This window comes from Pholis gunnellus (assembly GCF_910591455.1).
Source record: "Pholis gunnellus genome assembly, chromosome: 10".
NCBI classification, from domain to species: Eukaryota; Metazoa; Chordata; class Actinopteri; order Perciformes; family Pholidae; genus Pholis; species Pholis gunnellus.
The window spans coordinates 6,731,389-6,758,583 of NC_136537.1; the positions used below are offsets into that span (position 1 = coordinate 6,731,389).

At 43.7% G+C, this 27,195-nt stretch overlaps 1 protein-coding gene across 1 annotated transcript in view; it reads left to right on the forward strand.

Moving 5' to 3' along the window:
- The window catches only part of pigg (phosphatidylinositol glycan anchor biosynthesis class G (EMM blood group)), a 56,340-nt gene extending 31,067 nt beyond the window's left edge, over positions 1-25,273 (forward strand). The window contains exons 10-13 of the mRNA XM_079168189.1: positions 1,159-1,350; positions 12,931-13,240; positions 17,241-17,404; positions 20,950-25,273. Of these exons, the coding sequence (XP_079024315.1) occupies positions 1,159-1,350; positions 12,931-13,240; positions 17,241-17,404; positions 20,950-21,172 (889 nt within the window). The 3' untranslated portion in view covers positions 21,173-25,273. The remainder of the gene's footprint in view (positions 1-1,158; positions 1,351-12,930; positions 13,241-17,240; positions 17,405-20,949) is intronic.
- Positions 25,274-27,195: the final 1,922 nt, after the last annotated feature.

The window sequence follows — 27,195 nt, forward strand, 5'->3', positions numbered from 1 at the left end:
TACGTGTTGAAGTTTATCTGGAAGTTTGTTCGATACAGAGTCTGGTAAATGCAGTAAAGTGAAAAGGCTTCTTTCTCTGTCTCAGTCCCGACCTTCAGCAGTCACACGGGGAAGAGGTGCATTGTCAAAGGCAGTGATACCAAATTGTCCAAAGACAACACAGCCCCAGTAGTCTAGAACGCAATGCAGCGACAATCTCCATTTGTCTCTCCACCTTCCCGAGAGAGTAACCGATCAACGTAAGCAGCTCAATCCTGTTCTCTGGGGAATATACGAGCCGGCCTTTAAGTGAAATCTAGGACATAGATGAAGCTGGTTGAGTGAAGTTATACAAGGAAATTACACTTAATAACAAAGTCAGTCCCTGAATGATTTGGTCATCAGACATTTAAGGAAAGCTATAAAAGTCTTTTCACCTGACACCGAAGCATTTGTTTCGGGTGTTTTTTCCTGGCTGAGAAGCTGACAGGACCCTCCACTTATTTATTTCTTTTCTTAAAGATTCTAAGACGGGTAAATGGGTTCTGTGATTGCTCAGTCTGTAGAAAAACGGAGCCATTAATATTCTGTCAACAGCACGGGGGCAGGGGATTATGGTTTGTTCTTTAACATGCATCACATCGTGGAATAGAGATGTGGGTTCTGACCTTTTTCCCTGTCCGCCGCTGCCCTTTCTTGCTACCTGCGCTGCCCGTTGCTTGGATAATGAGATCTAGGTAGTGTTACGCCTCATCTCGTCTCAAAAGTACTCACCGCTGTCTGTTCCAGCAAAACGGCTGAAAAACACGGCTTCTATTCAACTCTGATATGTCCTTTGAGGGCTTATTACTCGTCTGTGCTCGGCGGCGGTGTAATTTTCCAACGACATAGCCTTAACTCCAGTGAACAATTGAAGAGCCGCGCCTCTTTAATGTTTAAACTGCTGCTGGGCGGATGTGACTGACGGGGTTTCATCTCATCCAAATGTTACTCTGTTGCTCAGTAAATAGTCTACTTCAAGGTTTGAGCTTTCCTTTTGTGATGGGGCAGATTCATCTTTGCTCATTATATTCTACAGCGAAATGTTGAAATGCATACGATATGTCCTGTTGTGTTCTTAAATTGAATTCGGTCATAAAGCTTTTCTTAACCCCGGGACCGCTTGTCTCTCTGCTCTAGCTCCGAGCACAGGACGGTGCTCTCCCTGCTGGCTGCTTTCTGCCTGCTTCTCATCTACCTCCTGGTTCAAAGACGCTGCTCGTGGGTCTCTAAGGTCGCCCTCGCCCTCGGACTTCTGGGTGTCTACAGCTACCGGGCAGCTGTCGACAATGTGTCGTTTCCCTGGCAACACTCTGGTCGAACTACGTCCAAGTAAGTTCTTGTGAACTCTTTTGATTTACGTTCATTCGCCGTGAAGACTTGGCTAATTGCTGTCCCCCTGTTAGCGGGTTGATTAACAGTGCAGGAGTGCTGAGTTGCTCTGTTTGAGCGTGCAGGCTGAGGACAAACACTCGCACCCGCGTAACCTCTGAAACTTCCCCCCTCGGACGCCATTGTTGTCTTTCAGAGGCGGGAGCTGGCTCGGTTTTAAAGCTAGTGAAGATACTGGTAATACAGGAAACTAGATAGCCTAAGATATCCATTGGTGCCAACCATGTCATGCATGGAGGGAGGATTAGAGTTTGGTGAGGGAAGAACTGGCCATTTTCAAAGAGCTCCCTTGACCTCTCACCGTAAGTTATCTGAATGAAAATGGGTTCTGTGGGAACCCACGAGTCTCCCCTTTACAGACGTGCTCACTTTATGCTAATCCCATGCAGTATGGGGCAACATCCATGCAGTTGTTTGCATGCAGTGTAAATGCATTTCCACCTAAACAGCCTCGGTATATTGCGTAAGTTGCATTTGACTGTAAAGTTGAGACTCTTGTGGATCCGTTGAGCCCGATTGTGGTCAAAAGTGGTTCAATGTTGCACCAAATCTGTGTAGCAAATTGGAACAACCCAAACAAATTGCTGCAACAATGTATGAGACATAAGTGAGCATGGGATTGGCTATCATATGTTTCCATCTTAATGTTCTCAGCCCTTGTACACTTCAAACTTTCAACGTTTCAATCGGCGCCGAACATAATGTTTATTCCAGATTTATCACTGGAAACACTCGTTGTGCTGTGCTGCAGCACAATCTATCCTCAGGTTCCCAGCTTTCAGATGATTTATACTTTGTACATAATTATGTGGCACATACTGTTGACCTGCTGGATCCCCCTAAAGATCCCCCTGCCCCCTCCTAAAAAGAAGACAAATATGGGTCTGTGGTGACGAACTGCTGTACAGTTCTACCTGCATTAAATCTCCCCAACCCAGTATACTCACAAGTCCTAAAAAAAAAAAAAAGGTCTGACAGTGTCTCAAATTAATTTAATTACACTGAGAAGCGAGTCGCACAATCTATGACTGTTGATTTTAATTGCCAGTAGTATCGACTATTCTTTTCTCCTCCAACACAAGTCTCTGGCACAGCCACAGCCCCCCCCACACCTCCTGTCCTCCTAACTAACACAGAGGAGTAAGCTAGATAATTACAGTTCAGATTGAACAGGGACAGTGAAGAGGCAATACATCAACATGCAGAATATTGGAATAATAGTTGTGTAAATTTGCTTTTCATTTGGCTTGAAAGTAATTTTTTTTTTTTAGCTTCCATGACTGAAATACAAAACCATGCACTGCTCATCGCTGGGTTTGGAAACATGTCGGAGCTCCTCTGGGAGGCTCAAGATGTGCAAAATACAGTGCAGGCCGTAAATCAGAAATCTTGGTGCCTGTTAGCACCGAACAGCTATTGGAGGTCTTTTAGAAACCGTGTGTTTTTAGCCAGCGGCGTGGCTTCAGAATTGACAATGTTGGTCGTTTGGTCGGTCCACCACTTTGGTGAAAAATCGCAACAACTATTGGACGGATTGTCATGACATTTTATACAGACATTCATGATCCCCAGAGGATGGGTTTGAATTGCTTTGCTGGTCCACGGACTTTTCCTTTAGTGCACCACAGCATGTCAAAGTTTGCACTTATCTGAAATATTATTTCTTGGACAGATTGGCACAAAATTCCGTTGACATTTATGGTCCCTAAATGTTGTGTGACGTTGGTGATCGCTTGGCTTGTAAGTCAACAGAAGGTTCATATTTGTGGTTTTCTGTTTCAACAATAATTGCATGGATCAGCCATGAAAATGGGCGCACACATTCATGTTTAACACTGGATGAATTATAGTAATTTGGTGATTTGTTTTTATCATAATCTTGTCAACATCTTAATTTATCCAATACCCAAGTTTATGTACAATTATCTGTAAAACTAATGGCATTCCCATCAGCTGTATACCATTGTCATGTTAGCATCTCAACATGAGGATTCAGCACCAGTGTGCCTGAATCCAGCCTCACAGCCTCTAGCATGGCTGGAGACGCCAAGTCTTGTTTATGTAATAAAAGGAAAATCATATTAAATCAAGATATTGACAGATATGGAGACCAGAATTAGACATTTTACTGGAAATTTGCAAAAAGCAAAACATATTCAACTTTGAGAAGTTGTACTAGCTACTGCACTGCTTAATGACAAGGAGGGTGCTTTTCCAGCTTTTTGGGTGAATTTGCTCTGGAGTTCCTCCTGCTATCATTGAAAGATAAATCTTGAGAGTTTTATTTGTTGAACCTGCAGCTGCAGTGAATCCCTTGTGGTATACACCTGAGGATAAGTATCTCCTCTCCCAGAACCTCAAACCTTAATCATGCATACTACTAACATCACAATCACCTTCATTTCACACAGCGTATGATAAAACGGTTCATGTGCACCTTAGACAATCTGTGTGTGTCCTTGAACTCAACCTGAAGTAATGAAAAACCATGTTTAATGTATGCCTTAAAAAAAAAAAAGAAGACATCATTATCCTTTAAAATGTATGCTTCTTTACACTGTAAACACTGGCGCCTTTAGCACAATCTATATGTAATGGCTGTTGTTAGCATTGTCCAGAAAGAGAGGCGATCGACCATCTTGCAGCTGCTAAGTGTGGTAATTTTTCACTCTGCAGACTGTAGCTTGGCAGAGAGTTATCTCCCACTAACCCCCGTCAGAAAATAATGAGTGTGCAGGCTTGCACACAGTTCTCCTGTCTAGTTTTCCTGACCTCCCTTCATCTACCAACAGTACCTGGCCTTCCCTAACCTTTCCTGTTCTCCTTGGCAGTCTCTGCTACTTGCTCGCCTAATTAAAAACTCCACCTCTCACCCTCACCCACACAAAGACACCTGACTAAAGCCATGCAGGGACCCCGGCTCCTTTTTGACGAACTGCGTGATTGACAAGGTTGACGTTGACCCAGTCCTTCAGCTTTTTTCCTCTTCAGACCTCAACGTGTTGATCATTACGGCGCTCCGCCTCAAGAATGTATTTTAGACTGAGTCCACAGTGGGAATCGCTGGCCAAACGTCTTTATATGGAGCGAAGACGAACTGTAGTCTCGGGTCTTGTGAGATCTCAGGTGCTGTATTTTGATTGCTTGGCAAGGAGAAGTTATATTTCTGTAATTCTAGTAGAATTTGTTTCCATCTGCTGAGTTGTTGGAATCAATGTTGGAAATTTCCCACGGGTCAGTTTCTCTCAGTTTGGTATCGTCAAACAACCATATTGTCGAACTTATGTTGTAGATAGAATATCAGAGTCATTTATTCTTCCGTGGAATGAAAAAAAAGGAATTTCAATGCTTTATTTTTGTAAAGTGAAATGTAAAACGGCTTTGTGCAGTGACCCTTCTTTAAGTCTGGTCCTCCTGGGTGACTCTTTCTGTGTGTTTTATCAGAGTACAGCCCCCCCCCCCCCCCCCCCCTCCCCGGTTCCCTCCTCGCCTTCCCTTTGTGCCAACTGTCTAATTGCACTGTTGCATCTTTCAAAATGGCTAATGGGGTTGAGAACCGCCAACGCTGCTCACTTTAAACGGTTCAGAGTTTAAAGAGTTACTTGGATTGATGTCACTGTGGATACAGTTCGTCTCTCTCGTTCTGTTTTTCTCCCTCACACACACAAACACACACACACACACACACACACACACACACACACACACACACACTTCCTTCTGGCATAATCAGACATGAACCTAAAAATAGACGACTGACAGAGCAAATGTACTCCGCATTATTTTTTTACGTTGCTTGTATCTGGAGATTGACTGATTACGACCCAAACGCAACAATAAAAAGTTATCTATAAAGAAAGGTGAAGTGAAGGTTATGATGAAGCAAATTATATCTTTAATGTTTTAATAGGAAGTAGCTGAACATCAAAGCAGCTGGCTGAGGGCCGAGCCTGTCTAAGCCTCTATTCATCATAGACTAAGTTTCTTTCAGTCTCCGTCACATTTTCTACCAAACATGTCGCTACAACAAGCATTTACAATGTTTGTTTTCATCCGTGTGTGTGTGTGTGGGGGGGGGGCGTCACACCTGCATGACCCAATTTATCACGTACTGCTTTATCTAGAAAGGGGCTGTTTCCAAATAAAAAAATATTTATGCATACCGATCCCGCTTAAAAATGGAAATGTATTCAAACTCGTCTCAAAACACCTGTGAAACCCCTGCCGCACACACACACACACACACACACACACACACACACACACACACACACACGTAGACAGACAAATATTCACACACAGAATTCACTTTTATTACCCAAGAGGTGAACCATTTTATAACTCTGTTTCAAAGGCAATTCTGTGTTGGTGCAGCACATCAGTGGTAACATTTAACAAATCGTTATTCTCTATTGACTTTCAAGAATTGTTCATAAAAGTGCTTTTGTGTGTGTACTAAATCATGTTACTGTTAGATTTTTTTAATTTATTTTTTTATTTCAATATAGAACATAAAGCTGAACAAGCTGGTATTGATCTACGGAAGTATTCGGTAGACTAAATTACATTTAAAATGCAACAGTGTTTTTATTTCCCATGGGCGTTCTCTGACAATTTTGAAATCGAAATTGCTAAAACCAATCAACATTTAATTTTCAAAAACCCTGCTTTATGGTTTATGGTGAAATATAAAAGCATTGCGACCAATTGAAATTACATTTTCAAAGTTCAATGCTGAATAAATGAAATGGCAAATGAGCGCATTTTGTATCAAGTTGTAGCCTCTTTGACTACGTACGCCGGTTCTATTCATGGAGCAGAAGTTTCACTGTTTATCACTGACGGAGGTGAGGTTGTGTGTTGTGCCCCCACTGAAGATCAAGTTCAGGTAGCTAACCAGCTTAGTCCCGCCTTCCGAGAATGACTGACAGGTTGCTAGGGATGGAGTATGTAAATGCTCTCTGCATTGAAGGTGCATATAAGAACTATATGCGTCTACACTTAAAAAGTGGAAATGGATTATTCCATTTTAATTTCAGTTCAGACTTAAATGCTCCATCTAAACATGTTTTCAATATTTATATTGCAATTTCATTTTCAAATTTGAATATTCATTTTGAATGTTGTCAACCATGAAGCGGAGTTGGTCTCTGAAATTAAAATGTCAAATTCCATTTTTCATTTTAAAATGGTCAGAGAATGCTCATAGTGCAAATGAAAATTCATTATTAAATTTTAATCTGAATTTTGACCCAATTGATGCATAATGTAAGTGGGAAATAAAACAGCTTTTGTGAGATTGCACCTTTATTTGAACTTAGTCTGCCAGGTTCTCCATTGATCTAGTGGTTTGTAGTGTAATTAGATGTTTTGTCTGTGACCATTGTTTCAAAGTCTGCCACTTTGTCCCAGCGGCATTTCAATAGTTGCGACTTCGACGTGCTCAGATGTAACCCACAGAAGGACCGCGTCTCAGACAAAGTGGGCAGTTCCTCCTCGCTGTCCTCTGGCAGTACGTTACTGGTTTTGGCTGATTTACTGTAAGTGTTAGCCCGATGCAGGTGATTGATGAAGGGGATGTACCAAACATGTTGAGGGGATTGGACGCAGTCTCACCTTTTCTTCTTCACTTGCTGGAACACCAGCGCTTGTTTCCAAGGTAACATGAAATCCAGGCAGCTCACTCTGTACCACAGCTTATCAAGCAACAGTTTTCTGTCTCCTGCTGCTATTAACACTACAAAGTGAAGCAAACTATCTGATTGATTCGGCCGGCCAAGTTTTCTCACCAGCCAATGGAGGATTCCCTGAGATCCCCCGAGGCCTGAAAGCCCTTTAACATCTGACATTTACCTCAGTAACATTCAATATGCGTGACTAAATGAGCTGCAATCAAATGTCACGGTTTGAATAAACATGCTGTGGTTACGGTTCTATATGTAGAGTTTGATACTTTAATCTGCTTCATCAACACTGTGCGAGTGTGGTTTGATCAGATCAGGAAGGGGATGTATCCCAACTGAGCCCCGCCCACCGGAAACTAGTGAGAAGATGCAGACAGATGTGGAATCACCAGAACTGTGTTAAAAAATGTGGGAATATTTAAGATGGGAAATTTTCATGGTGGGAAATATAAAATGGAAACATAGGGGTGATTTGCTCAGGCTGTATTTACATGTCGTTTGCAGATAGAAACAAACATTTGACCTTATCATACAGTAAACAGACAGAATGCATTAGTCAAATACATACAACGTGAAATATGCCATGTGGTGAGTTAGCTAGCTAGCAAGTTAACTAATTGGGAAAAGTACTGTGATAATTTGAGCCAACAATATGGGCAGTTTTCAAACTTAGGGTTTTAAAGAGGACAACCAATTTTTAAGAGAAGTGTTTGACAGTTAAGAATTAAATGAAATAGATTAATAAAAACTCCTCAATTAGCGCTCAATCAAGCTACATCCCACATGGTAACCGCTAGCTAGCAAGAACTAGCAGGTGCTAACAAGTTATAAACTGTTTTAAGCTACTTTCTGCTGGTTTAAACAAAATATAAAAGAATATCAAATTTAGTCACTCAGTAGTGTCGTAGTGTTGGCAATGATGTAGGCTGCTCATGGGACGCCCAAATATAAGTTGAATAAGTAACTATTACAATTAATAAAAGTACCTTTTTAATAGTGAATTTTTGGTTGTGCTAAATGTCCTTAACCCTTGGAAATGTTCCAGAACTTGCGTGACCCGGTGCTACCCTAATCATTAGGGTAGTATGTTTAGTATGAAAGCTTTACCAGAGAGAGTCAGTGTGTGAGTGATGCTGTGTCGGGCATCTTTTCAGCCGAGTCATTTTCCCTGTACCTGACGAGATGTACTTTGATCCATTGATTGATGAATACATTGTGGATACGGTATCACTGCGTCTGCTTTAATGAATGTTTAACGACCTGCCTTGTCTTATTAATCTGATAGTGGCACTCTCTAGAAAGACTTTAATGTTTCAGGGCTGTAGCTCTCAAATCCACAGAAAAGAAAAGAGCACTCTTAGGCTAGCATTGTTCCCTATGATAAATGTGCTCTGCTGGAAGACACAGCTGAACACCATTATCACAACAAGTATGGCCTTTTCTTTGTTGTTGCTCTGGAACGAGAGCGAGCCTGCCGTGACCTTGTGTGTGTGTGTGTGTGTGTGTTCGGTGGTCTGAACAACAGCACGCTAAAGGGCAGTTGGAGGACTTTTACAAACTCCTCGATACAAAATGACAACGTATCCGAGGAGGGGCTGCTGGGATTGTTGTTCAATACTAATGACTCAACAATTAAACTCTCTGTAGTCTGGAACAAAACCTCCCTCTGGACCGAAGTTCCAAGATGCTTTGCATATTACCACCCACAAGTCAGAACGCAGCATTATTAACCCATCGTTGCATGCTGCTCCTCTAACGGCTGCGATTAGCTTGCTTACATCTCCCATGACTTTATTGTTAATCCGTCCTTCAAGCGGACAGGATGACACGAGGGTGTTGCAGGAGTCTTGTCTTGTTGCAGTGATGGAAACGGATTGCGTAACCCCCCCCACCCTGAGCTAAATGCTGGAAAAGTAAGAAAAGTGATTGGTGCAAAGCTGTGCTGTGTGAGGTACTGTAATCAGAGACACTTGAAGTGACTGCAGACAGGGGGGGGGGGGGGGGGGGGGGGGGGGGGGCTGCTATTGGGGAAATGACATGAACAACAAATCTTTATCGCTTTATGGCTCAAACAAGGAAGAGGGCTTGTGCTTTTTTTTTTTCATCGAAAATGTCAAAGCAAACAAGATTCCTTTCAGCCTCGTCTCGCTGCTTATTGCCTCAGATTGATGTCTTATCACTGCAGTCTGAGTTAAATATACAGGAGGCATCTTTCAACGTTTCACATGTAAATCTCATGTGTTTTCCTGTAGTTGTTAGACAATTAAGAGCGTGGCACAATACTTTTTGTTGAGCACAAACATGACAAAGATTAGTTTGTTATACTTTACATTTTTCCACCCAGCTTGCGAGTTATCAAGTCCGCCCGGCAGCTTAAATCCATCGCTGTCCTCTCATAAAATCAAATCCACGCCAGGATTTTTCCGCGTTTCCTTTCCCATGAAATAATGATGAATACAATCCCTGCCACATTGTGAGGGGAGTAGTGAATAATGAAGAATAGTGCTGCATGGAGCATATTACGCTGCTCATTCCCTCCGTTGGAACAGGTTTCCACAAAACACACGGATTAATAATACATGTCCAATACTTGCTCAACTCCTTCAGGGTCGGCTATTATCCTGTAACACTTCCTCAGCTCTGACTGCATCCTGCTGCAGAAGAAATGTCCCTTTGCTCTGCGTAAAGCCTTCTCTTGAGAAGAAGCGTGTTCGTAATGTCATGCTGGCCAACACTAGGTTTACAAAACGTGTAAATAGCTTTTTAGCAATTAGCGTTTGGAAAAATGACCAGAAGCTACTTTATATTAAGTTAGTTATTATATGGGTAAACTTGTAAAACATATATTATTGACTGGGTTAATCGCTTCATGTTTGCAGAGAATACAATTAAAAGCTTCAGTGTCCTCCAGCTGTAACTCTTCAAACTCAGTGGCTCGCTAAACTTCATTAGCTCTTAATGCTCTTTATTTCCCCTCCATCCATGCTGAAATAGAATAATACAACTTATCATCACCAGAGCTCTAACGTCTCTTTTGTTGTCTGCTTTCTTTTTTCTTGAGGGCTAATTTACTATATTAATAAATGTAATTAAAGAGCAGATTTTAGGAGAAAAAAACTCTCTCCGTTTAGCTTTCTGTGGATAAGAGCATACGCTGAATGCCTGAAATGGAAATTAGACTAAATGTAATTGCCTTCATAATCGAAAGCACTTTTCCTTTTAAAGCTTCAATTTGGGACTTTTTGAGCGTATCAATTATTGACAGTTGGGAAGTGATTTTTGCGGAGTAAGCCTTTTAGAAGGAGACGAGCCTTAGAGAAACTTTTTTCTTTTAACCTTGTAGCAGCTTCAGACTTAAGACCCAGAGCTACAGGGCATGCATTATGAGCCTTACCCAACTTTAAATCTGTGGTACATCTTACTGCCATGAATCCAGAGCTTACAGAGCTCACATCCTAAAAACTAGAAACTATTTTTGGGTCTAACCAGCCAAAACTAAATGACCAGCCAAAATAGGAGTAGAACGGACATTCCCATTCGAATCAACGTAGCATGATGGTCAGAAGTGGCGGCTATTTTAGTGTGTGCTGTTGTCATTGAGACATTTGTAGCGGGCTAGCTTTCATATAAACTAAACTGATTTACAGCAAGTGTAAAACGAGCAGTGGCGTAGTAACATTACAAAGCTGGAGAGCCGGAGTGAATGAGTAACGTTTAAAAAGTCGATGCCTTGTCCACACACAGGATTAAAGCGTGGTGGAATTAGCAAGCGAGCTAACCAATGGACAGCTGGCTAGTTAGCTTGCTAACACCGCCGTGTTTAGCAGCAGCGCCAGGTCTAATGCTCCTCACTCTACATCATACCTGGTTATCATTCTCATTGGTGCATTGAGTTTTGTGACATCACGTTACACCCAGCGTGGCTGACTAGAGGTCTAATCAACCGCATTAAAAACACCTGTTTGAACATGTCATGCTCTGTGAAAACGGCATTGGCAAATTGTAAATGTCTTTGTGTAAATTCAAAATGAAAGGCCCAATCGGTCCTTTTTTGTGCCATATAAATTGAGAAGACTCAGTTCATCTATATAGTCTAATACAACTGCGTTGCTATACATTCCACTGTACCTTCATGAAGGTTGTAATGTTCAGTTTTAGTTCCTCTCATTATTAGACTGCATTAGTTTTAGCTGTAGGTCTATCTAATAAACTGGCAACTGAGTGTATATTCAAATGCATAACTAAAGACGTATTCATGGCAATTTAGAGTTTTGTATATTTCATAACTCATAACTCAGAATGCAGTCTTGTCTTACTCCAGCGTTCACGACTATATGTATGTAAACAGCACCATGAGAACAGTAGAGTTGGTTGTTATCCGTAGTTATTACATATTGATGACCCTGTAAATCAGCTTGACAGCGATAACGGGTTGAAAGGCTTTGGTTAGGTTTTTGGCAGTAAGGCTGCCCTTTAGTTTACATTTGGCTTGGCAACATTTTATTTTAAGAAATGGTATTTAATAATGTTACCTATGCTTCAACAGTGCACACTCAAACATTTCAAATGGGGCCCCTTTGTGTTTCCTGTTGCAATGTTTGTGAATTCAGCAGCTCACAGGAAGTGATCTTGGCCCGAAGCTGTTGCCCTAGCAACTGAATGTTAATGAAAATGTCTATACTCTGAAATGTACCCAACCATGGCACCTGCAGTGTGTGCTTCCTATGAAAACAGACAGATTAGCCCCTGAAATACCAATGAAAAGATGTTGTGGTTGTTCTCCTTACTATTTACTACTCGTGATACTCCATTAAAAAAAATCAGCTGAAGAACGTCCCTAGAATACACGAAGGATTTGTTAATATCAAATCACAGTGATGCAGAAAATACAGCCGACAGAGTGATGGGCGTGAAAGTCTGTTTTCCTCCGGCGATTCGTTCTGTCTTCCAGTCTCACGCCTTTAATTATTAATGTTACATTGACACACTGCATACTGAATGAAAGAAGGGTGATGAGTTACAGAAATATGAGGAAAGCTGTCTAACAAGAGACGGCGCGAGGAAATTAACTGGAGGAGTGAACTTTGAAACGGTATTTACAACAAAGGGTCTGACTAAAATATGCAGGAATGCCCCATGTATGGCTGTAGATTGTTGCATTGTTTCGTATAAGAAAATGTTAAAAGTCCCAAACTTTTTTTCGACAAATTAAGGTTAACAAATGAAACGTATTGTTTAGAGCTTTTACACTCCGTTTCCCGTATCTGCTGTTACTGATGCTGATCCATTTCTCCTGAGTGTGAGTGTGAGTGTGAGTGTGAGTGTGTGTGTGTGTGTGTGTGTGTGTGTGTGTGTGTGTGTGTGTGTGTGTGTGTGTGTGTGTGTGTGTGTGTGTGTGTGTGTGTGTGTGTGTGGACGTGTGTGTGGACGTGTGTGTGTGTGTGTGGACCGTCTGTCCTTTCTCAAAGCTTTTGTTGGAGCTTTATGCTGTCGGGCGTTTGATTTATTAAGATTGTTCTGTTGATTAGTTTTTCTTGTCCAATAGTTTTAGAGCTTTTGTTGTCACCTTTATTTGATAAGAAGCATTTTTCGTTTATCATTCAGTATATAAAGTCTGAATTAAATGATTGTCCTCACACCTCCAAGCCACAGCCTGTGGATGTGTAATTGCTGAATGCATGGACCGGTACAGCAGGACTGCCAGAATCCACATCCCAGAGTCACTCACCACACCTCCTTGAATATTGGACCAGCAGTTTTGTGGAGTAAAATCAATGCTTGCTTACTTGCGAATGATGAAAAAATGACCCAGCCTGTAATCTTTGTCCTTTTTTAGGGGAACAGTGGAGGCGCGCTTTGTCTACGTCTTCATCTTGGGCATCTTCTTCACCGGCACCAAAGACCTGTTGCGATCCCAGATCGTCACGGCCGATGCCAAGCTGAAGAGCAGGGGCTTGTGGGAGATTTACAGCGGCTTGGTCTTGCTGGTTTCGCTGCTGTTTCGCGCTCACAACCTGCCGGTCCTGTGCTGCTGCCTGTTGATCCAGACGCTCATGGCTCAGTTCATCTGGAAGAAGCTCCACTACGACGCAGCCCAAACCACCATCATGCACTACTGGTTTGGTCAGGCCTTCTTTTACTTTCAGGTAATCCACCGTAAGGATGTCAGCGAGGTGTAACTGCAGCTTCTTTTTGTTGAGTGTTACTGCCGGTTGAGCAGTGAAAGGAGTTAGAAGTAATGTAGAATCTGTAGTTGAAATGATAGAACACGGGTATTCAGTTAAAATTCCAAAAGGTCCAGATTGAGAAAATCGCTATTTAGTGCCATATATATATTCAAGAAGCCTAGTAGTAATAATGTACACATCAATTATATTTTATTCTCAGTTTTCAAATTTGACTGGATGGATTATAAATAATACGTAGAAATACATAAATAAATGTTCTCTTGCTTAAAGTAAAATAAGGGATCCATCTAAAAATAAAATACACCAAAAAAAAATAACTTTTGAAAAACCTGCATCTTAAAAGAAAGTGCTCGATTTTAGAAAAATGAATGAAAAATGAAAGCGTGTGGCTGGAGTTCACTTATTTCTTCTCTTTTGTTAAATCCATTTCACAACATCAACTTTATAATAAACAATCTCTACACACCTCAACATCTTGCCCGCAGGTCAGACTGGAGTGGGTTTGTTTGCTCAAAAGATTTATGTTTGGTCTGGTAGTGGTGTTTCACATTGGTTCTTTTAATAATGGCCACGGACTCTGAACATATGAGACAGAGTGGTTTAGTAGCACCAGCAGGAAGAATGAACAAATAAGAGTCCGTCCATTCTTTGTTAAAAGCTCTGTTTTCGCGCTCCACTCTTCTCTTTAGAGCACGCCATGTGAAATGACTTCTTCACTCACTTCTCCCACTGCTCTCTCTCTCTCTCTCTCTCTCTCTCTTCTCCCTCCTGTCTGTGTGCAAATGTCACTCGACTCACGATGCATTTCAGAATACACATATTCGATTGGCTGAGTAGCGTCACGTGAGATCATTTACAACGCATGCAGTTGTTTGGCGTGTTTCCTAGACGGCTGAACGAGTGCCGTAAAGGCTAGAAAAGCTGCGCAGTTATACGTCTGGGAACGTCATAATCTTGCTCTTTATTTTGGAAAATCAAAATTTTCTTAACAAGGTTCTTGATATTTGAGTGGCCAGACACCAACATCTCAAAGTTACATGTTCCCTACAGTGTTATTCATATATATTACCAACTGTTTTAACTTGAGAGTAATAACAGTAAACGGGGCCGCTAAAAGTTGTTAAATTCAGACGAGCTTGTTTGAGCCCCCCTACCATCCTCTCCAAATTACCATTTGCCGATTGAATCCACCCTGGAGCAAATCCAGAAATAAGTCTTGCCGTTAAAAAAACAATCAAACCAAGTGTACAAATTACAACCATTTCACAGACCTGTTGGTGCAGACGCCAAAAGAACAGAAGAGTGTGAGGAGTGAAACCCGCCTCCTCCCACACCTACGAAAAGTTCAGGGAACAACAAATCAGTAAGCAAGTTCTCCTCGTCTGATTGGAAGAGACATCTAATTTAACGCCCCGACACCGAGTGTAGCAACATTTAGGAAAGCTCTCACCACTGATAAAGTGTTCGCTACTGCAACAGGAGCAGTTCTGGGCAGAGGGAGTGTTTGTGTGTAAATGATATTACTTCCTGGCACGAAGGCCAGCTGGACTAGTTGCTTCCTGTGGATGAGTGCGTTACGAGCTCTGAATGCTCCTCAAAAGGCAGATGTGATACCTGCCTTTTTGATTGAGCCTCCACCCAGGACAGATATTTGGTTAGCAGAGAGGTTTACTTCTGTCAACACCGAACTTGTGCATCGCTAACAATTTAATAAGCCTCGTCACCCCTTGGGTCATTAATAGCGGGATGGGCTCGGGATTAGACCACCGCCAGACAATGTTCAGCCTCGGGCGCCCAGGCATGTAATTGCAGACCTTTTGAGTAATAACGTTCTCGACGAAGCTGTAGCCACGATGGCTCCGTAAAGCGGAGCAATTTGCTTGCTGCGAAACAAAACAAACTGGTGTCATGCAGAATAATCACAACTACGTTGAATTAGAATCTAATCAGCGAGCGCTGCTGCAGCTGATCAGAGAGCTCCGGGCTGCAAATTGATCAGAGTTGTGAGACTCTTGCTCTTTTCAGAGGCTTTACTCTAGATATTGGCAGAAAGCTGTTGTTTTTCCAAAGTCTCCTCGTGGTTTGGCAGCCGATAAACACACAAAAAAACACAAGAGGATTATGGGAAATCTTTCCAGTAACCTCAGACGCAGACATTGCTAGACACCGCGTCGCGTGAAGAATTAAACTGTCTCGCGGTGGAAGTCTTGGCTGTCTCGAGTTTCGCCGTCTCGATCATTGTGAAGCGATGGACGAGTCTGACTCTGCTTTCTGTGGATTTATCGCCGTCCCAAAACCAGACGGTCGGTAAGAAGCAGAGAGGAGGTGTTTATGCTTCTCAAATGAGCCAGTCTGTGTGGCCACATGAGTAGGGACGAGTCACCCCGCTGGTGTGAATTCAGATGCGACCGTCTGTATAAAAAAATATGAGTCATCACGAGGGTGTTTTTAACAGCTCAGAAGTGACCCGAACTTCCAGCAAACACAAAGTTACATCGTTGTGTTTCGGTGAGACGGACAGTTCAGTCTGAACTTTAATTCTAAAACATTTGTTTTTTTTCTCACAACTTATTGGCGGTGCAGACCGACGCTCCGCACATTTGGAAGATCACAGCGAGTCTAAAATCTCCATATGCAGCCTCCAACCTGCTCCCTGGTATCCACTGCGTGTTTGCTTGAAACGGAGGCAGCTGTTAATGTTCTCTCCCTCTGCGATCAGAGACGTGTGCACAGGCGGGAAATAAAGCGCGGCTCGGTGTGTTGCTGCTCGTGGCTCCATCGTTGCTTTCAAAATGAAACGGAAAAGACATCCTTGATCTCTGCTCATCTCCCTGATGTGGTTTCCCCTCCATGTTAAGGGCCACGGCAGACCTCATCACAGTGAATGTTGAATTTAATTATCACTTGTTACGCCCGTGGAATTTGCTAATTACAACAACGCAAAACTGTAAATGAGCCCATTTGGATTTTGTAGGAAAAGATGCGAGCAAACGCAAACTGTGTTTCTCAGAGGTGCTGATCAACGCCTTGTGGTCGATTGATTCCTCTGAAGGCTCCGGGGCGTGAACAGGATCTCGCAGGAGGTGATTTCAATAATACCAATGTGCCAACCTGAAATCACACGGAGCACCCGGGCAGCACAGATGTGAGCGTGGGTTACTTTGGCTGTGACAAAGGAATTGTCACATGTTAAGACTCACCGGAGTTAAGCAGCCCCTCAAATAATCTAACAATAACCTGATTACTTATTGGTACGTATTCTGCACTGGCCGAAGACAACTTTTATGTATTTTGAAATTCTTTAATTTAAAAAAACAGCTGTAATGATTCTCTCAGAGGCCGGTGGAGCTTGTGATGAACCAACAAGCTCCTAAGAAAATCCATAAAATACATTTTAAGGCGATGAAATGTTTCTTCACATCTTTTTAGTTGCGTGATATTACTGCTTTTGAACGAAGGCATATTTTCACAGTTCCCTTTTATTTTGTCTCTATCAATCCTGATTGCGTCGCAGTGAAAAGGTCTTCTCACGCTGGAGATGAAGAAAGACAATAAAACGAGGTTAGAAAGGTTTCATGTTTTCAGTTGACTGCAGGCCTATTTGGCTCCTTACAAACTGAAAACTGGTTCAAAAGTGGAATAATCTGGGAAAAAACCCAAGCGTTGGTGCTGGCACAGAGTCCCTCTAACAAGAGTCCACCTGCAGACGGTTGGCCGTGTGTGCTGCTCTGGTCAGAGACTGGAAAAACACAAACAACAACTGGGCCGCTGGGAAGTCGCCAGAAAGCTCTGAGTAATGATGATAAAGCAAAGGGACGGTTCTTTAGAGCTCCGAAACGCTTACAAAGCTTCGCCCCCACACATCTTTGTGTTCTGGGTTTTTTTTGTCTGTGTACAGAGCGCCTTATTCCTGTGCCCTCTGCGATGCTAAAATAAGATTCATTTTGTGCTCCTGCAGGGCAATTCCAACAACATCGCCACCGTCGACATTTCCGTCGGCTTCGTCGGACTGGAGAGTTACGTGGAGGCACCTGCCGTCTTCTTAACGGCCCTCAGCACGTACGCGGGGCCCCTGCTCTGGGCGTGTCACCTCGTCTGCTACCTCAGCTCGCAGAGAGACCGGTGAGTGCCCGTTAAGAAGTCACCCTATGGAGGACATCCATCCAGGAGTGTTTGTACGGGGAAGGCTCATAAAAACATGATGTATATGATACAAGATGAGGTTTAAACCTGGTATGTAGCTGGCCCGTGATTGGTCAACGTGCCAGATTATAATGTAAGCGAACAAACAACACATTCTGTGAAGAAGCAAGAAGTCAACGAGTGTTGGCCAGAGACCAGACATGGCTGCGCGTGTGAGCTCCTTAATGCTGAGAGATGCAATCAATTACAAACTCATAGCTCTTCATGGATATACTTTATTACCTTCATACAATCCCTGTATTTAGAATTTTAAACGTATTCTAATGAAACAAAGATTGAAAGTCAAACTATTATTCACACAAATGTAGATTTTTAAGATCAACTGTTTTCTTTGTTTTGTTTTTTAATCCTTGAGACATTAATAGTTAAGAGTTTTTAATCAGTGTTGTCCTGCAGATGCCTGTTTGAACTTTTGCTCGACGCTGGGGGGGGGGGCGGGACACTTTTTGTGCATGCACCCTAGTGATGGGGACGCAGCGTAAAACGCGCATTAACAAAGCTGTGAGGACAGTTTGCACCAATTCATTTTGAAAGAGCAACGGCCAATGAGGATCCAGCTGGTGCAATTGCTTGAGATCATCTAACAAAATGTTGGGAACTGCTGCTCCACTGTGATCTCTTTAAACAATGCGGCTCTCTTTGACTCTGCAGAATCACTATTCCTACGACAGTGTTGGCCGTCTCTCTCTCTTTCATACTTGACCCTCTGAATGCTCTCTCTGGCTGGGACAGCGTAGGTGCATAGAAATACTCAGTTAATTGGTTTTACTCGGGGCAACAGGGAGAGACCCGCTTGCTAGGGTATCCAAAGATGCATGTAAACCGCTTAACCCGCACAAGACCTCAACTGGAGAGAGGCCAGTAGCCGGGTCGCTGTATGTGTGCAAATGCAGCCAACAACTGCAGCTTCCCCTCAGCATGAGGCCCCAGCACTGAGCTGAGTGATGAGCTCTGTGTCCGGGCAGCAGCTGCCCTGCTGATGGAGCCAAAAGTGAAACGCTCCATTTCGACAAAAAGATGGTGTTTGTATAAAAGGTGTGTTGTTTTATTTTGAAGGAACATAAATGCATGGATATGTCTGAAGCTGCAGAAAAAGTCTCTATGCAAAACAGAGCTTTGTTAGCTCAAATGAGAAATGAGAGGAGGGTGAGTGTGACCGTGCATGATTTGTATTCTTAATAATCTTTGATCACACATTTGAATATGAAGTGTTTTAACGTTTCAGTAGTTCAGCCAGTCTCTGATTAAAGAAACTCGATATTCATCTTCAAACTTTCCGCGCTGCCAGCAGCAGAGCCTAAAGACGACAAAGATGGTTTTGATTTGGCCACCGAGCACTCTGGAGCAGAACAGCTCCTGGCTGGCTCCACATTAGACGTCTTCGGAGGTCGGTGACCTCTCAACCTGTCATTTAGCGCTACGATGAGCTAAAAAAACCGTTTGTCCCATGACGAGACGTTGTCAAAACCTCGGCGCTCGTGCTTCCAAACTGAACATAGTGACTCCCATCACCTTCCCCGCAGCACCACACTAAAAGTGGAAGGGTTACGAATTAAAAGTAAGCTGAGATTGAAGCGACTGCACAGTTTTCCACTTAAAGTGTGGGCTCGCATACAGCAGCAACATCACATTACGGTCACCAACAAAACCCCTGAGACGTATTGAGCTTTAATACAAGTTGAAACTGCTGCCCGGGATCTTGGTACGCCTCTCGAGGACGCTGCCACTGCTCGTGAACATTACATCCTCTACTTCCTCTGCTGTTGTTATTCATAGCGTGGAGCTTTTCCCCCCAGACGCCCCCACCTGTAATATGCACCCGGAGACGTCGTGACAAATGAAACTCCACAATAGTCTTGCCATACAGTCGCTCATTAAAGCGTTCAGTCTGCACCATCAGCGGCCCGACCACGGGGCGAGTCCCGGAGAATGGACTGTGATCAATAGCTTTCCAGCGGTGCCTCCCTCGACACAGCTGAACTCTAATTAAGGCCAGGAGAATGTTTCCATTGTTTCGCTGCAGCGAATAACTTCAAAACTGGCCAATCAACACCACTTTACTTAATTAATATCATTACAACTACCTCCTGACAGAAATACATGAAATACAATGTAGTGAAGGGCGACGTAGCTTTCCATCAAACCTGTACTTCTGTGTTTCTGTGTGCAGGATTTTCAGAGGTGGGATCTTCTTCCTCCATCAGTGCTTCATTCATCTTTCGTTTTGCTCATTTTACACCCTGTTCTTTTGCTCAGTTATGACGGCAGAAAGAAAAGGATTTATTCAGACCACAACATTCTGCACAGGCCTTTCTTCAGCTCGGTCATTTGGTTACAGGACTTTTCTCTTTCCTAACCACGCCGTGGATAAATGACATCAGGCTGCAGTCGAGCTTGATGAGCGTCTTTATCGCCTCCTTCATTTATATAACCGTGAATTAGAGAAGATGTCAGAGACGTCGCTCGCCTGCTCCTCCTGAGAGAATTATCTCCTCAGAGGTTGGGTGTGAATGTTTGAGCAGCTCTTTGAGGTACGACGCAGAAATAAACTCAAGCTGTCTTCAAAACAGCCGTCCTGTGGAACTCGCCACCAGTTGAGGAGCTTATCCGCTGATTCATGGTCGGAGCGTGGTGCGATTATGAACTGGTTGTGTTCATTATTTAGCTCAAACCATTTAATCCTCACCAACTTCATCTCTCTTCGTCTGAGCACACGGGGACTTTGCTGATCGCAGACTTACAAACAGGACCGTTAGGGCAACACAAGGCATCAGACAAGTCCTCTTAATCGGATATTTAAAAAAATAAAATGTTTTATTATTACTATTAATCCCCCAACAAGTAATCACTGCGTGTCCCTTTAAATCTGTCTGATATCAGCAAATGATGTCTACATTTTTTTGCTCATTTTTGCTCTGTGTGTGTATCAAACAGTCCAAACTGGACATCTTCCCTTGTCTCCTACTTCTCTTGTCCTGGGAAGCGGCTTGAAGTTCCTCCCCCTCAGCTGGTCCGCTGCCTGCTTGTGTCTCAGCGCGTCACAAAGGAAGCCTCTGTGTATCCGTGTGTGTGTGTGTGCGCGTATTTGCTTTCACATCATCATCTCCTAATCTCCTCACTGCTCCCCGCCCTTCCTCCCATCATGCAGGTTTTTTTTAAAGTCATTAACTTCTTTATCAGAACTTGCCAGCAATCCGTTTTATTGTGAGAAGATAATTGGATCAGACTCTTCTCCTGAGTAAAGGTAAAAGCTCACGAAAAGTGAAAATGTGGCCTCTTCGCTGGTGTGAGTCATCAAGCGGTCTGCAGCTTCTCTGATCGCCGTTTTAGAAAACTCAGGACGACCTTGGCTCACGTCGAAACTTTTCTTCCCGTGGTGCTCGACAGGAAGTTACTCTCCTGCTCTGCTGCCCCCCATGCGGCGCTCTCCTCCCCCTCTTAACGAATCCTTTCCCTCTCCGCAGGAGCCCGGTTGCAGTCGGCCATGGCTGCTACTGTCTGGCCCTGCTGCGGTCGGTGCCAGCCGCCGCCTACATCGTGCTGGTGACGGCTCTGCGGTACCATCTCTTCATTTGGAGCGTCTTTTCGCCCAAGTTGCTGTATGAGTCCATGCACCTGCTGCTGACCGCGGGAGTCTGTCTCTTCTTCAACACCATGGAGCAAAGCCACAGCTCCAGTAAGTCTTAGGGGGGGGGGGGGGGCCACGGAGACGCAGGTCTTCCCCGAGGGGGAGTCAAAGGGTCGGGCCGTTGTCTCTTAGTACTGTGTGTAAGACTGACGCACACTGTGATGCGCTTCCCCTCGCTGCTTCACAAAGGCTCCCCTCCGTTGCCCTCTTTGAGAATGCACTTACAATGTATTTTTTCAGCCGTCTATTTAAATATTTCATTCTTTACAAGAAAAAAAGAAACAAATGTTTTTGGATGAATAAAAGTGAGAAGACACAAAGGAGCTTTATGAAAGAGAAACCTTTATTTTACATATACATGCAGCGTATTTACCTCAGGGACTGCTGTGCAGATGTTTTGGCTACATGTATAATTGAAGACGTGGGAGACCGTCGTGTGTTCACGTTGAGTGTAAACATGTGGTGCTCGTTAAGACCTGCAGCCTCACAGGTGTTTCCAATTGTTCCGGCTGATTAGAAACCACTGCCTTCGAGTGGAGGTGACATGGGGGGTCGTGTACGAGGTGGACTCGACTCGACTCCCTTTTGAAGGCGGCGTTTGTCACAGGCGGCATTTTGACTCCAACAAGCAAAAGCACAGATGTTAATAATACAATAAATCACGGCTCAGTCCCGGCATTGTGCCTCTCCGTCATGACTTACTGGGGACACAGTAGCTCACTTTTTATTCCTAACACTCATAATTACAAAGTTGTCCAGGTACAACAAAGCTAACAGATCCCAATCAAGCGGAGTGTGTCCCTGCCCACACGGCCCTGAGAGGTCTAATCAGGCCACACGAGGGAAAGCACTTGTGTGGGTGTAACATGAAGGTGGAGGGGGGGTTTGATACGGGAAGGTTTTGTTTCTCTTCAGTACATTTTAATTTATGTTGTCTTTTTTTAAATTTATTCCTTTTACTTTTTCCTTGATGTTTATTATCATTGCCATGTGGCTGGTGTTGTTTTCACCGTGTGTGTGTCGTCATGGTTAAATGTGGTCCTGGAGAAACTACCACAGAAGAGGTTTGGAGTCATTTGTCTGTCTGTCTGCCAGTAGACATGAAGGCATCGCTAACGTGCAAGATAGTCACACAAGTTTACAGGTGTGTGTGTGTGTAGATCAAATGAAAGTGAAGGTCAAGTTTCAAGTCGGGTTTGGCGTCGCGGTCCCATCGCTTGATGGTCCCTAGTTCTCTGGTTCATGTTCTCCAGCTCCAACTGAGATTTTATTTATTCAGTAGCAATTTCAGCGTCTCTGCAAGCATTTCTAATGCAGTGTAACGTCATCTAGAGGTCCGCAGCCCATCAGGGACACCAGACACACGGTTCTGTTTATATCTCCATGTCTCTCAATAAGAGTTTAGCTGTTAGTGTAAGGTTGCATGTAGGAAACACCATTGAATGCCATGTAACTAGCCAGTGTTTAAATCACCGCCATAGACACATTTGCAGTCATCCGCTAAAGTTTAAAGAAGACGTGAACAAACAAGCTTGAGTCTTTTGTAGTTGGACGATCCTAAAGTTCTGCTGCGGGAGCGCAATTCCCTGTTTTACTTGCCCTCATATCCAGCTGCATCTCTCTGATTATGCGTTACACTTTGGATATACAGGTTCTGTAACTCTCTAGAGTCTGGCAGCGCGCTGCAGACTTATAAACTTCTAGCACCAAAGTAAAGCTCGCAAGCTGGCTGTCGTCCAAACCAAGAGTATGGAGCCAAAGAGAGCAAGCGGTGCGTTGCTGCCGTGGTACTTACGGCGCACACTGTGGTGCTATATAGCGTCGCTCGGCCTCCATGTTGAAAGCCAAATAAGAACCTGGAAATAAGCAGCAGCTCCTGTGAACGTAAGTCTCCCGTACGTCATAAACCCAACAGCTTCTGTGACGTCGTGTTTTGTTATTTGTACCACGGTGTTTTAGTGCAGTGGTGCGTTACAAAATAAAAGCAAAGGCCTCCATTCCAGCAGTTGTTTTGCTGAGTTATGGGGGGGCTGTGATGTCGATGAACAGCTGTGACTCCTTCAACGCTTCCTCCTGATTACAACATGGCCATTCTTACATCATTACCCAACGAGCTGAAAGGTTTAGTGAGTGTTGAAACCACAGTGTGCAACTTTCCACCTCAAGGCACACACACAAAAAAAAGGGGGGGATTGTAAGATCCCGCCCCAACACTTGTCACTCACCTTGATGAGCTGTCTACCTTTGAAACAGCATCTCGCTCGGGGCTGAGATCACTGCCATGCCCCCCCCCCCCAAGGGGCCACGGGCGTCAGAGAAGCAGATGCCAAACCGAGGAAGGAAGAAGTTATTTTTTTTTTTTAAAGAATAAGCGATGCTGCTGTTCAGTGTGTTTCTGAATAGATTCTGTCTGACGCAAGACGAGCTCCACGCTTTGTTTTGCTGCCACTCATCCTCAACGCTGGCCTTATACCTACAGCAAACCCAATTTAAATGTCCCGGACGTCATTGAAGGATTGCCATTTGAATACGCAGGGTCACTGACAGACGCACGCTGCATATGGATCACTTGCAGGTGAGCATCAGAAGCAGCACTTTGAAGATGAACATGAGCCTTTTCTGAATTGACAGCATGGCGTTTGGCAAGTGCCTCCTCTCTGCAGTTGAGTAAAGGAGTCAGATGGAAATAGTTTACGGTAATAATCTGTCTGTTTACGATGCTTCACATCATGTCTTTGCAAATCTTTAACGACAAAACGGTGTCATGGAAGCCCACTCTGTGGCCGTGATGACGTACGACACAAACACACGTTATAAGGTTTCTTTCACCGTCGTCTTCTATAATAGTGTTTTAAAGGCTAATCTAAAATGTAGTGCACACGTCCTCTCGGGTGGAGATCTATTTTCCGTTCTGAGAGGTAGAAATGAATGATGTCGGTGTTGTGGAGTACTCCGTGTACTCTATAGTGCCGAAGTGTTACACGCTCTGCATCTCATCCGCTACCTTGCACTAAAATGAAAACCTGTGACACCACTTTGGTTGTGAGGAGTTTTGAGGAACTCGTGAAGTACTTTGGGACTCTGAATTGATAATATCATTACAGGGATCATTCGTCGCGGCGCTGGCAGCAGACTTGCCGACAGCAGCCAGAGATGTAATTTGTAGTTTTTTTTGGGGGGGCTTTCTGCTGATGAAGTACGTGTCTATAAGAGGAGTTTCTTCTTTTTTGTCCATTCATAGTCGTCTATTCATTCTGAAACCAGGAACTTCTTTAAATACCTTCACACACAACCTTTCACGGAACGGCTTTTAGCAGTATTAAAAAAAAGAAGTTGATTTTATTCAAACAAGTCACAGAATGTCACTTAAAAACATGAAGCGAGACAGAGAGTGGTGTCTGGGTCAAAGTCACTGTGACGAGCTCCAACGAAGATGCTCATCTCACAGAGACCAAATGTAATCATGATAATAACCCCGGTGTGTGTGTGTGTGTGTGTGTGTGTGTGTGTGTGTGTGTGTGTGTTTGTGTTTGAGTTGGTTTATTTCCTCCTCCTCCTGTGTCTGTGTACAACATGGCTGCACCAGAGCAAGAAGAAGCCTCAAAGCAGCGTCTCATCAAACCTGATGGGACGACATTTTCCACGTGAAATCATTCCTCTGTATCCAAATACCTAGCGGCCCATGAAATGGATCAGAATAATTAAAGTGTCCACATGGTTGGAAGCGTTTTAACATGAGCTAGCAATGCTGGGGGGATTTACATTTTTTGTGTTTTTTGTGTTTTTTTTGAAAGTCCATCTTTGTAGGAATGAGTTCAGTTCACAGCAGTGTTTAGTTTCACAGGATTCTTTTCCAACTGTTAAACTGTTATTCTGGTAACATCCCACTTGTTTTAATGTAGTTCATGGGAACTGTGAAATCCAACCTGTTCGTCCTGCATGTGTGTGTTTATTTCTACCACTCTGTTCGTCTCCTCTTAAGCTGAATTGTGTCCCTTTTTTTACCTTCTTCTGATTTCTGTATCTCCTAGCTGATCTTCTTTAGCTTCTTTTGTTTGCAAACAAATTATGAAAAGTGACAGATGAGTGTTAATCATTTTTTATAAAGACTTTTTCTTCCGTTATTTATGTCCTTAATAATGAATTAAATGATTTGCAACACTGTACCGCTTTAGTTTCCGTGTGATTTTTGTCAACTGCAACAACTACGAGAAGAAACCTCCAGATCCTGATTCAGGTTGAACATTCGCAATCTTTAAGCGGACAACAACAACGCAGCCCTGATATCTACGTGATGATCTGTCCGTTACGCAGTCTTTCTGCTGCATGCGGCCTTGGAGGCCATCTGTCTGCTCTGGAGGACGAATGACATATGAGGCGCTTTTCACTGGAGTTTCTGCTGTCAAAGTTTCCCACCGACTTGGTAGAACTGGACCCCGAACCATCTGTGAAAGTGCACCGAGGGTAGCTTAGCGTGCGGTGTAGTAGTAGCAGCAGGAGGAGGAGGATGATAACTTAGCATCATCCTTCTATCTGCTATCCACCCACTAAATAATAAGCTCATGCCTTCAGGAGCTGTACTTCAATGCCGTCGTTAAAGGGCCCGCACATTTCATGCTGTGCAGCGAGAGTCCCTCTTAAAACCTCCAAAGTGATGATGCGTTTAAGATCTATTATTGCCCCGAAAAACTAAATGTTGCACCGTTTACATTTTTCATACACAACATCCTTTTTGTTATTATAATGTAGATCTTACAAAAGCAACTGCCTGATGGCCTATCAGGGCATGTAGTTTTCAGCACACATTTTGAACAGAAGTGAACTTGGTTTTTGCTTTGTTCCTCCGGTGCTCTTTGTTCTGTTATTTTCACTTGTGTTTGATTCTCCTCTTAACATGTATGTGTTCTAGTGTTACATGCTACATGAGGCCGGGGTCATGACGGCTACCCTCTTCCCATTTCCTCCTCCTTCGTCATTTCCTCTAGGAGATCCTGAAGCTACAAAGGCAAAAAAAAAAAAAAAAAAAAAAAAAGGATGTGTAATCCCTCACAAGTGTGACATGTCCAGGAGGCATCCTGATCAGGTGCCCAAACCACTGGTGCTCGTCACTGCAAAGGTGCAGCCACGTGTCACCAAAACAGGACACGTGTCACTCTCCACAGACGAGTCCGGTGGCGAAACGCTTCCTCCTGAGGGGTCGTGACGGTTTGCCAATACCACTTAGCAGATCCAAGAGTTTATTGGGCTAACTGAGCCCAAAAGGCCCCTCCACCAGAGGGGCTTTTGAGTTTCCATCACAACTGGCACAGATGTTCTTTTGGCCAACGCACCGAGTAGAGCTGCCTCAGTTTATGCTCCAACATGGTGGTCGTTATACGCACACTCCGTGGCAACCACTGAGGTCTAAGTGCTATGGATCAGACAAAACGGGTCTTTCGCCTCAGGCTCGCCGCCCAAGTGACCACTTGAGTCCCCCAACAGAGTCCTCGGGCAGAGCCCATTGAAGGACCCGACTTCTACATCACGCAGACCAAAGCAGAGCCTCATGGACTTAGAGAGTATGAATTGGCGTCTAGGGGGTGCGTACATGAAGGCACAGACCAGTCAGAGCCCTCGCTAAGACCTGCAGTCACATTTTGATGATTTGGTTTTCTGGGTGAACTCCAACAGCCAGGGGCTCATGAGAATCCCCACATCTGGCCAGTCTGGCATCGTGACATGAAACGGCGGCTTCTCGTTTAAAAAGTAATCGACGAATGAGCGTAGCGGGCAAACTCACAATTGGCCCAATCGGCGCCCTCGGCCGGGACTAACGCCGTTGTCGAGCAGAACAGAGGAGGAGAAAGGATATGGGGTCACTCCATGGCCTCTCTTACGCATTTGGGCTTCTGGATAACAGTGTTGAATTGTTATCACCCCCTTGATTAACAAATTCATTTGACATATATATATATAAGACATGTCTTCTCAATATCGCTCCAACACCGGCACAAAGTATTTTGTCATGACAACACTTCACACGTCTTATTAAAATGAAATTGACTAGAGTGGAGACAGAATCGTCAACTCAGTACTCTGTTTC